Consider the following 12710-nt stretch of genomic DNA (forward strand, 5'->3'; position numbering starts at 1 on the left):
AACACGTTTAACTTTTACATCAAGTATTGGTACCTAAGTTTTCAAAGTGAATTTATGTAAAGCATGTGATTTTACTTTAAGACAAAGGGAATTCCAGGAGTCAGAGTATATACATAAGTGTAAGTAAATAAATGTGTGAAATGCACAGCTTTTGCCACTTATCTGATTTTGCGTCCCCTTTCACACTAGAGTGTCCAACTCATTGCAGTTGAAGCATCTACATCCTTTGCCGTTACGCATGCGGTCATTTGACCATTGGCTACTGGCTCCAGAATTGAAACACTTTCTGTTTGGACCCTATGCTGCAGTTTTAGTGTGTTTGTTACTAGAGTTTATAGCTGTCACCTGATAGCATGCTGAGACTGCTTTCTTGGTTCTATTCTCCCGTCACTATTTAGTATAGTACCAAGATATTCATAGTTGTCTGCTTTTCAAGAGGCTTTCCATTACATAGTATATGGAGATGTTCTTTCTGTCAGATCTGTTTTGAAATGCACATTACTTCGGTTTTATCTGCACTCACTGTCATTCCTTTTCTCTTCTCATCTTCTTCATACCATTCCACTATGCCCTGCTGAAATCTTTCATGTATATCAGTTAGTGGTACTATATCACTTGCATAGGACAGCATCTAATCAAATGATCAACACAGTATTATGGAAGAAAGAGATAAATATGAAAACTAAAATGCAAATTTATTATGCAATTATGGTATCAGTTACAGTGCATAGCATGAAAAGTTTAGCACTACAAGAGGAACTACTAAATGTGGTTACTACCACAGAAATAAAGTTTATGAAGGAAGTGATGGGAAAGACAAAAAGAGATTGAGTTAGGAATGAAAGAATTAGAGAAGAGACACAGCAGAAGAAAGCAGTGAGTGTGGCGGCTGAGCAGCCTCAGTTGAGGTGGCATGGTCATGTTACGAGAATGGGAGAGAAAAGAAAAGCTAAACAAGTATTTGAAATGTGTGTGCAGGAAGCAGCTGGATGAGGAAGACCCCACACTGTATGGGAAAACAAGGTGGAGAAGCTGGGAAAATGGCGAGGAAATCAAGATATTGTGCGTGAATAGAAGGGAATGGAAGAAGTGGATAGAGTGGGATTATCCTGACACTTGAAAGCATAAAGGAATTAAAGAAGAAGAAGAAGTAGAAGAATAGCAGTTTCAGCATGTTACTAGAATTTCCAAAATTTTTGCTGTTGTGACTTACTGCCTTTTCAGCAGTGACTTCACAGCTCTTTCATGATACCTCATTTCTTTCCTGAAACTCCTTCATATCTTCACTGTTATAAAGTAGAAATTTTGTTCCTGAATCATCTTGTATCCCATCAGGCACATAGTGGAACTAAAAGTCATTGACAGTATCAGCACAGCTGGCACTCTCTTTCGTTCTGAGACAATGTTCTTGAATAGACACTTCCTGGTTCTTCTTTCATCAAGACAGCAGTTTGTGGGTCTCTGCAGCATTTGTCTTCACATCAAATTCTTCTTCCAAAGCTTTCTTCAGTGCAGCCCATGATGTTGAGACCCTTCTCATGCTGTGTAAAAAGCTTAACCAATGCAAGCATTTTTTTTAATGAAAGTAAGCATTTCAGTTGGTCCAGTTAATTACAAATGCTGTTTCCTTGAAGGCAGGGATCCACTTTTTAACTGAGTATCCGTAACTGCCACTAAATGACGTAAGAGCACCATCAACATCGTGAAACAACAGAGAAAATTTGCGTTGATCCTATGCATGTGATGAAAATTGTGTTTTTTTACCCCATCCTCTTTTCCAGTAAACACATCTTTTTATTGCTATCCTTTTGGATTGCATCATCATCATCATCCTCTTCATGTTCAATGTCATCATTAATTTTCAAGTCAAGCTTATCTCTTTTGGAGAAATAAGAACAAATATAGTTATTCATTTCATTTTTCATCCCATTATCTACACACAATAGATTGCAGATAGCTGCCAATTCTGTTTTTGATAATGCCACTTCAACAATTGACTTCTTAGCTGCAGATTCACCAGCTACTAATTGAAAAGTAAAGCCAGAAAATTCCCAGAGGCTTTTGCATTTTTTTTTCTGTCATTTAAACTTTTTTGAAAATTAACTTATATGATTTTAATCTGTGCAGAGGCTATATTTTTATTTACTTTTTTGATTTTGCTTAACATTACTATTATAGATATTTTATCTGCCTCCTTTACTTTTCACAACATTCCAAAATACCAAACAAATCTGTTATTTATAATGGCTCAAAATAGATGCATAGATAAACCAACCATTATGAATTATAACTCAGTCTTCCACATCCGAACATGTTTTGTCAAGTAGTTGAATATATTTCTCCTTTTGTCACAATGGTTAAAATTTCTACCTGCATAATTCTACTACTGCTAATCATCATTGAAATGTGCATCCTGGTTATATAACCAAAATCCATACACTCATATATTGTTACATTGTTGTGGATAAAATGGCCCTCTGAAAATTTCATGGTAAATATTAAAGATTAGATGGCCAAATCAGCATTGCTCCTCATACTGTTCATGGTGGGACCTCCAAAATCTGTAGAAAAAGGGGTCCGATTTTCATGTAAGCCATTTATTACTCACACACTGTTACAAACACTAACAATGATGAACACAAAGAAACAACAAAGGACAGTCACATGCAACTCTTATGTTCTCTGTGTACATAGTTTCTCCATACATACACAAAACTACTCTGCAATATTCATCGTGTCTTTTGCCTCTCATGTCTCACTGGTTGGAAAACCTTCAAATCCTAAGCTGAAATTTCATTCTAGATACATCCCCCAGGCTGTGGCTAAGCCATATCTCCGCAATATCCTTTCTTTCAGGAGTGCTAGTTCTGCAAGGTTCGCAGGAGAGCTTCTGTAAAGTTTGGAAGGTAGGAGACTAGGTACTGGTGGAAGTAAAGCTGTGAGGACAGGGTGTGAGTCATGCTTGGGTAGCTCAGTTGGTAGAGCACTTGCCCGCGAAAGGCAAAGGTCCCGAGTTCAAGTCTCGGTCCGGCACACAGTTTTAATCTGCGAGGAAGTTTCAATGAGTGTGCTGTTTACAGTGCACTCAGTGGCAATAGGGCTAAAAATAATGTTTACTTTTATAATTCACAATACCTCACTATACACTTGGTAGTGGTGTGCTGTCACCAACATATGTTTAAGTGTGTAGAGATGCCAATTATTTTCATCTTATGCTAATAGTTCTGCAGCTGTTTTATTGCGTTATATTTACAGTTTTGGGTTGATGACTGAGAATCATAGCTTGGAGTGACACACTCCCAATTGTCATGTGAATAGTCGGGAGGAAGATTTTGATACAGTGGGCTGGAAGAAACCGTTCAACAGACATGCAAAAAGTCACTAAACGTATTAGTGTTTCATTAACGTGTGTGGTGAACACTGCATCTTCTGTATTCATAAACTGTGGAGGTAGGGTACAGTGTTAAACATTAACAGTTCTGCTGTGTGTTAAGAAATATTCTTTTTAGGCTTGATTTTTAGTGATATAACCGTTTTCTCCCAAGATAGAGTATATGGTATCAGGTTCAGTTATTTAGGAAAGTCATATCAGTGAACAAAAAATAAACATCAGCTATTTATGTTAGGTACCTTGCCAGAATTGTTGAAAGATAAAAGATGTGTTCATAAAGTAATGTAAGTGATTATATTGTGAAGTAAATATTTGACACAGTGTATTCACACCACTTGGGCTTTATTGCTTCAAACAATGTTTGTGTCAGTATTGTCGATTTTCTGAAACTTGGCTCAAAGGCTGTATTACAGTGCCTCATGGAGCAAATGACCGAACAATGGTACACGATCATCTTCTGGACCAAAGTTATACGGATACTTATCAGCTGATCCAACAAGTCTGTAGGAACTAAGCTATATAATCTTTGAAAATTTCAAGATGGTTGAAGATGTTAAAGTAGAACTGGGAAGAAGTGATTGACAGTCCCTACTGCAGATGGCCACCAACCAGTCATGTTGATGAGAATGTGCCTCAAGTGTGGATGTTGTTCTTTGACTGTCAAATGAGTGTTAAGATGATTGCTGGCACACTGAACCATCAAGTAGCCATTGTAAACAATGTATGACAAACATCATAACATGCACAAAATGTACACCAAGTTGCTTCTAAAGCATTTGTCAGACAAGCAAATGGCCAATCAAGGGACAGTAATGAATAAATTTCCAGAAGTGTTCAAATTCAGCCTGATTTTTTGACAGTGTTATACTGGGATGAAACATGATTATTTGAGTACAATCTGAAAAAAAAGCGCCAGTGTGCTAAATGGCACACCTTGGCTTCTTCCAAACAAAAAAATTCAAAATTGAACTAGACAAATGTGAAAACAATGCTGGTTGTCTCTTTTGACAACTAAGGGTGTGATCCAAGTCCACAAGAAGTTAGTAGTACCTGTAGGATAGACCATTGAAGCTGCCTACTTGCCTATTACATTGAAGTTCTCAAAATACTTTGTTAAAAAAAGTGTCCTTGGCATGTGAAAGGAAATCTCACTATCATGACATGTTGGTAAACACATCGCTCATTGTGACCATGAGTTCCTGGCCAAGCACACTTCATAACACAGCCCAGGCCCCATTACGTTCCCCAGTTGGCTCCAGCAGACCTTTTTATGTTTCTGAGGGTTTAGACTGCCTTCAAAAGACACCATTTTATCAGCGAGGCAGTCCACGCTTCTTTGATGACCACTCTGAACAAATTTCCCATTGAGACCATCCAGGTTGCCTACCATGTCTGGGAAAATCTCTGGAAAAAGAACATGTATGTGCACAATGGTAGTACTACAAAGACTGTTAAACATTTGCAGCTAAAACTTTATTAATAATAAGTCTGTAAAAATGCTGTGTCTATTTGTCTGTCTTTGAAAAAGCTTATCTCCAAAACTACTAGACAAATTTTCATGGAGTGTTCGCAGGTAACTTGAGCATAGTTTGGGACACCATATAGGCTTTAGGTCATCAAAATTGGATTACAGAAAAAGATATCATAATTTACATTGAGGCGCCAAGTCATGGGATAGTGATATGCAGTTATACACTTGGCGATAGTATCACATACATGAAGTACAAAATGCCAGTGCTCTGTTGGAGCTATCTCAGGTGTTTCTTGTGAAAAGGCATCAGGCAGGTTTATGGCCACATGATCGGAATTAACAGACTTTGAACATGGAGTGATAGTCGGAGCTAGATGCATAGAACTGGGAATTGTTAGGAAATACAGTATGCTGTATTCTAAGCTCCACAGGAGTGTGACTTGAATGTCAGAATTACCTCTCATCATGGACAACTCAGTAGCAGACCGCCTTCGTATAACAACCAAGAGCTGTGGCGTTTGTATAGACTTGTCATTGCTAACAGACAAGCAACACTGCATGAAATAACCATAGAAATCAATGTGGAATGTACGACAAACATTTCTGTTACGCTCATGCATCAAAATTTGGCGTTAATGGTCTGTGGCAGCAGATGACTGATGTGAGGGCATTTATAAACAACAATGGAATTTTTATTAATCAAGACACCATGTCACTGGGCCACAATTGTTAGTGATTGGTTTCAAGAACGTTCTGGATAATTCGAGCACGTAGTTTGGCCATATGAATCCCTTTAAATATTTTTGGGACGTAATTGAGAGGTCAGTTCATGTACTGGCAACACTTTTATAGTTATAGATGGTTGTAAAGGAGCATTGGCTCAATATTTCTGCAGGGAATTTCCAACTACTTGTTAAGTCCATGACACATAAAGTTGCTACACTACCCTAGTAAAACGAGGTCCAACATGATACTAGGAAGTACCTCATGACTTTTGTCACCTCACTGTACCGTTTTACTAAAACTTTCTTTTCTGTCTGTCTGTGTACACTAATCTCCAAAACTACTTGACAGATTTTTATGGGGTTATCACAGGTAACTTCAGCATATATTTTCCACATCTCTGAAACCACTAGACCAAACTTGGAACATGGGGGGCGGGGGGTTAAGAACCACCTACCTATCAAAGGTGTGGGAGGTGAGGCTGAAAAAGAATTGAGTGTCACTATGCCCAAGTACCCAGATTTTATTTATCCATTATTTGAGAATTAGAGCTCTAAGTGACTTGTAATGACCTTTACAAATAATTTTAAATCTTTACATCTTTTCTCTGGAGCTCTTCAACACACACACACACACACACACACACACACACACATAATGATGAAAGAAAAATATTTAATTGCTTACTACACTGTCACTGTTCATTTTTGCGTCAGGCATGATATTTTCATTCACCACTTCTTTAGTACTAACTATACTCATGGCGGATTTCACAGATAGTGTTCATATATACCACTGAATGTACCTGCAAAATTACATGTATGTAAGGCACATAGTTCAGGATATATGACATCATAAACTCTGAGGTGTGTGAAAAATTGCCACATAATGCACAACATTTGGATTTATTATTGCTAACTCGCTGAACCGATTTCAGTGAAGTTTGGCAAGGAGATAGCTTGGATCCATAGAAAGAACATAGGCTACTTTAGAAAGTGTTTAGTACAATATACTTATTGATTTGTAGAATATTACTTGAACTAGAGAAAAATATTCTCTCTTTGAAAAATGTATTTAGGCCTTGACTTTTGAACTTTTATATTGTTGTTGAAAATTCTTTTCATGGTTCGTATGTGTTACATGATACAATGCAAAGTAACCAATAAATGATTATACAATCTTTAATGTGTTTATTCCATATTCCACACAATTTGTTGGATAATGTGTAGATACTATGCACTCTCTCCAGTATTTCAGAATGGGAGAACTTAAAGACTTGCAACAAACTCTACACATAATTTTAAACCCTTATGAAACTTTTTCTCACTAGCAGCCCCCTCAGAATGATAAGAGGGAAAAAGTTATTACTTGCTGCATTTTTGCTGGTCATGCAGTAAAACTGTCATGTCAGCCATGGCATCATGGCATTTACATTTATTGCTTCTGTGCTAGTAGCTCCATTCATGACACATTTAGCAGACAGTATCCACATATGCTGCTGAATGTACCTAAAAAATAGATACAATATATATCATTGTATGATGCACTGTTCAGGAGGTACAAGGGAAGGATGATGATGAGATGGATGCCGGAGGGGGGGGGGGGGGGGGGGGATGGGCAGAAGGAAGGGCGGGAATAGATGGACAGTGTATGGGGGGATGAAAGAGGTGGACAGAGAGAAGGGGGGAGAAGGAAATGGACAGAGAGGGGGAAGGAGGAGATGAACTAATAGAATTGAAATAAATACATATCAGGGCAACACCAGCTACTCAGATAGTTTTGAGTAATTTTCTACAATAGTTATATTACTTTATTTATTTGTCTGTGAGGCTGATTATATATTTTTAACCATGATAAAGCTCTTTTCCTGTATTGGAATATTGAGAACTAAAGATAATTCTTCACTATGTCATATTTAGTAATTAGTGTGCTATTTCTTAATTAATATACTATTTTGAAATTAATGTACTGGTCATAGTTGTCTCATTTCCCGAACACCCAAATCTTAAGACTTCATTACGTACAGTTAAATTACTGTTTTTTGGCTGGCTGAAGAGTATGACCTGCACAAATAAAAGTAATAAAGCAAAGAACTACTTGCTCACCTGGTGAGTGCCTATCTCTCTGCAAAGATTTGCAGTACACTTCCCTTTATGCAAGCTGCCTTCATGAATAATTTTGATGATACAGCGGTGACTCTGGGGTCCACAGTATGTTCTCTCTGAGTAATCGAATGTACTGCATATATTTTTATGGAATTTTACCTCTTATGCAGGTCTTTGATAATATAGATTTATGCATTTTGTTCATTTGCTTTTAATTGAAAATAGCAAACTAATATATTTTAATTCCCCAAGTTCTTTCAGCTGTAACTTTTTGGCTGTTTGCTCAGACATCAGCTCGACTCCAAACATCTCCACCTTTTTCAGCCACATTTGACATACATGCAGAAAATACTGAATCTTCATGAAATGGGGAAGGAAGGCTGAAGCTTAATAGTGTTGGGGGACAGAAATAGACTTTTGTGTATGACAGAGTGATATCAAAGTAAAGTGACAAACAAGTATCTGTCTGCTGTATCTTTCAGATTATATAGCAGATAAAAGAATGTTGCATGACATTCCTAGAGTCCAGTACCACTTTTAATTGAGTAAAATATACAGGACAGATTGGCAATTTTTGTCTGTTGAAGGACATTGTATTTAACTCATGTAATATAACTCCCAAGTTAATAATAATAATAATACTACATTATTATTATTATTATTATTATTATTATTATTGCTGGAGAAGTAGTAATAGGTGTGTTTGTAACATATGGTGATGCTTTCTTTGCAGGTAAGTGAGCTGAGGCAAGAGCTAGAGGCACGCACATTGAGTCCTAAGGGACTGAAATCGCAGCTAATAGCTAGGCTTACAAAGGCAATCAAAACAGAAGCTGAGAAGGCAGAAGAATTGGAAGAAGAGAAGAAGAAGGCTGAACCAGAACCTCCAAAACAGGATTCGGATAGCAGGGAAGATGAGAAGAGAAACAGAGAAGTATGTCATTCCAAAGACAGTTCCTCAGTGTATCTTGATCAAAAATAACATACAGATTACTTCTTCACTGTTTTAACTCTTTAACTCCTGAGCTACCTCTCTTATATCCACTTCAGAGCTGATAATTAAGAGTTTGGCCACTGGAGAGCATCCAGTCCAACATTTAGAGCCTGGCTGTTGTATTTTAGTTTAGGTAGTTGCCACCAGATATTGCCTTTACTGTGTGCAGCTTTTGATACTCCACAACAAACGATGCACTTTCAGCCTGTGTCCTGTAATGTTGTTTAGGCAGTTCTTCCAAAAATGGATGATTATAGTGGCCCTGGGTTTGCTATTGAATTTTTTTTTTTTTTTTTTGTCATCAGTCTACTGACTGGTTTTGATGCGGCCCGCCACGAATTCCTTTCCTGTGCTAACCTCTTCATCTCAGAGTAGCACTTGCAACCTACGTCCTCAATTATTTGCTTGGCGTATTCCAATCTCTGTCTTCCTCTACAGTTTTTGCCCTCTACAGCTCCCTCTAGTACCATGGAAGTCGTTCCCTCATGTCTTAGCAGATGTCCTATCATCCTGTCCCTTCTCCTTATCAGTGTTTTCCACATATTCCTTTCCTCTCCGATTCTGCGTAGGACCTCCTCATTCCTTACCTTATCGGTCCACCTAATTTTCAACATTCGTTTGTAGCACCACATCTCAAATGCTTCGATTCTCTTCTGTTCCGGTTTTCCCACAGTCCATGTTTCACTACCATACAATGCTGTACTCCAGACGTACATCCTCAGAAATTTCTTCCTCAAATTAAGGCCGGTATTTGATATTAGTAGACTTGTCTTGGCCAGAAATGCCTTTTTTGCCATAGCGAGTCTGCTTTTGATGGCCTCCTTGCTCCGTCCGTCATTGGTTATTTTACTGCCTAGGTAGCAGAATTCCTTAACTTCATTGACTTCGTGACCATCAATCCTGATGTTTAGTTTCTCGCTGTTCTCATTTCTACTACTTCTCATTACCTTCGTCTTTCTCCGATTTACTCTCAAACCATACTGTGTACTCATTAGACTGTTCATTCCGTTCAGCAGATCATTTAATTCTTCTTCACTTTCACTCAGGATAGCAATGTCATCAGCGAATCGTATCATTGATATCCTTTCACCTTGTATTTTAATTCCACTCCTGAACCTTTCTTTTATTTCCATCATTGCTTCCTCGATGTACAGATTGAAGAGTAGGGGCGAAAGGCTACAGCCTTGTCTTACACCCTTCTTAATATGAGCACTTCGTTCTTGATCGTCCACTCTTATTATTCCCTCTTGGTTGTTGTACATATTGTATATGACCCGTCTCTCCCTATAGCTTACCCCTACCTTTTTCAGAATCTCGAACAGCTTGCACCATTTTATATTGTCGAACGCTTTTTCCAGGTCGACAAATCCTATGAAAGTGTCTTGATTTTTCTTTAGCCTTGCTTCCATTATTAGCCGTAAAGTCAGAATTGCCTCTCTCGTCCCTTTACTTTTCCTAAAGCCAAACTGATCGTCACCTAGCTCATTCTCAATTTTCTTTTCCATTCTTCTGTATATTATTCTTGTAAGCAGCTTCGATGCATGAGCTGTTAAGCTGATTGTGCGATAAATCTCACACTTGTCAGCTCTTGCCATCTTCGGAATTGTGTGGATGATGCTTTTCCGAAAGTCAGATGGTATATCGCCAGACTCGTATATTCTACACACCAACGTGAATAGTCGTTTTGTTGCCACTTCCCCCAACGATTTTAGAAATTCTGATGGAATGTTATCTATCCCTTCTGCCTTATTTGACCGTAAGTCCTCCAAAGCTCTTTTAAATTCCGATTCTAATACTGGATCCCCTATCTCTTCTAAATCGACTCCTGTTTCTTCTTCTATCACATCAGACAAATCTTCACCCTCATAGAGGCTTTCAATGTATTCTTTCCGCCTATCTGCTCTCTCCTCTGCATTTAACAGTGGAATTCCCGTTGCACTCTTAATGTTACCACCGTTGCTTTTAATGTCACCAAAGGTTGTTTTGACTTTCCAGTATGCTGAGTCTGTCCTTCCGACAATCATATCTTTTTCGATGTCTTCACATTTTTCCTGCAGCCATTTCGTCTTAGCTTCCATGCACTTCCTATTTATTTCATTCCTCAGCGACTTGTATTTCTGTATTCCTGATTTTCCCGGAACATGTTTGTACTTCCTCCTTTCATCAATCAACTGAAGTATTTCTTCTGTTACCCATGGTTTCTTCGCAGCTACCTTCTTTGTACCTATGTTTTCCTTCCCAACTTCTGTGATGGCCCTTTTTAGAGGTGTCCATTCCTGTTCAACTGTACTGCCTACTGCGCTATTCCCTATTGCTGTATCTATAGCGTTAGAGAACTTCATACGTATCTCGTCATTCCTTAGTACTTCCGTATCCCACTTCTTTGCGTATTGATTCTTTCTGACTAATGTCTTGAACTTCAGCCTACTCTTCATCACTACTATATTGTGATCTGAGTCTATATCTGCTCCTGGGTACGCCTTACAATCCAGTATCTGATTTCAGAATCTCTGTCTGAGCATGATGTAATCTAATTGAAATCTTCCCGTATCTCCCGGCCTTTTCCAAGTATACCTCCTCCTCTTGTGATTCTTGAACAGGGTATTCGCTATTACTAGCTGAAACTTGTTACAGAACTCAATTAGTCTTTCTCCTCTTTCATTCCTTGTCCCAAGCCCATATTCTCCTGTAACCTTTTCTTCTACTCCTTCCCCTACAACTGCATTCCAGTCGCCCATGACTATTAGATTTTCGTCCCCCTTTACATACTGCATTACCCTTTCAATATCCTCATACACTTCCTCTATCTGTTAATCTTCAGCTTGCGACGTCGGCATGTATACCTGAACTATTGTTGTCGGTATTGGTCTGCTGTCGATTCTGATTAGAACAACCCGGTCACTGAACTGTTCACAGTAACACACCCTCTGCCCTACCTTCCTATTCATAACGAATCCTACACCGGTTATACCATTTTCTGCTGCTGTTGATATTACCCGATACCCATCTGACCAGAAACCCTTGTCTTCCTTCCACTTCACTTCACTGACCCCTACTATATCTAGATTGAGCCTTTGCGTTTCCCTTTTCAGATTTTCTAGTTTCCCTACCACGTTCAAGCTTCTGACATTCCACGCCCCGACTCGTGGAACGTTATCCTTTCGTTGATTATTCAATCTTTTTCTCATGGTAACCTCCCCCTTGGCAGTCCCCTCCCGGAGATCCGAATGGGGGACTGTTCCGGAATCTTTTGCCAATGGAGAGAGCATCATGACACTTCTTCAATTACAGGCCACATGTCCTGTGGATACACGTTACGTGTCTTTAATGCAGTGGTTTCCATTGCCTTCTGCATCCTCATGTCGTTGATCATTGCTGATTCTTCTGCCTTTAGGGGCAATTTCCCACCCCTAGGACAAGAGAGTGCCCTGAACCTCTATCCGCTCCTCCGCCCTCTTTGACAAGGCCGTTGGCAGAAATGAGGCTGACTTCTTATGCCGGAAGTCTTTGGCCGCCAATGCTGATTATTTATCAAAATTTAGGCAGTGCCGGGGATCGAACCCGGGACCGAAGACGTTTTGATTATGAATCAAAGACGCTACCCCTAGAAAGTGTATAACAACATGATGTTTGAGATTGAAAGTGATGACTGTTTATCAGTTGGCTGACAGTTGCTCACCAGTGGTACAAGATAAGTATATCTACTGCACTCCAACCACCTCTTCCAATACTTCTGTTCACAAGAAATCTTGCAGCTCATTTCACGAATAACTGTGCAGATATATTGTCTTATGTGGATCAGGTCATTGACAGTGGCTTGATAGACATTAACATCACAGAGACAAACACGTATGCTAAAGTACAACATATTTCTGAGTGAAAATACACTATCAGCAACAAAATAAGAGTATTTATCAGTGTTGTATTGGTTCAAAGCATTGTGATGTAGCCCAACTATCAAATGTGTATAAAAAACACATATTGCTCGTTATTCCGATATTTGTACAGGTGTTGAGTTACTGCAGA

At 38.8% G+C, this 12710-nt stretch overlaps 1 protein-coding gene across 2 annotated transcripts in view; it reads left to right on the top strand.

Moving 5' to 3' along the window:
- LOC124613921 (cell division cycle and apoptosis regulator protein 1-like) overlaps positions 1-12710 on the top strand; it is a 262218-nt gene that overhangs the window by 190915 nt on the left and 58593 nt on the right. For both annotated transcript variants that reach the window (XM_047142677.1, XM_047142683.1), the window contains exon 13: positions 8424-8624. In XM_047142677.1, the coding sequence (XP_046998633.1) occupies positions 8424-8624 (201 nt within the window). The remainder of the gene's footprint in view (positions 1-8423; positions 8625-12710) is intronic.

Source organism: Schistocerca americana, chromosome 1 (assembly GCF_021461395.2).
Source record: "Schistocerca americana isolate TAMUIC-IGC-003095 chromosome 1, iqSchAmer2.1, whole genome shotgun sequence".
Lineage (NCBI taxonomy): Eukaryota > Metazoa > Arthropoda > Insecta > Orthoptera > Acrididae > Schistocerca > Schistocerca americana.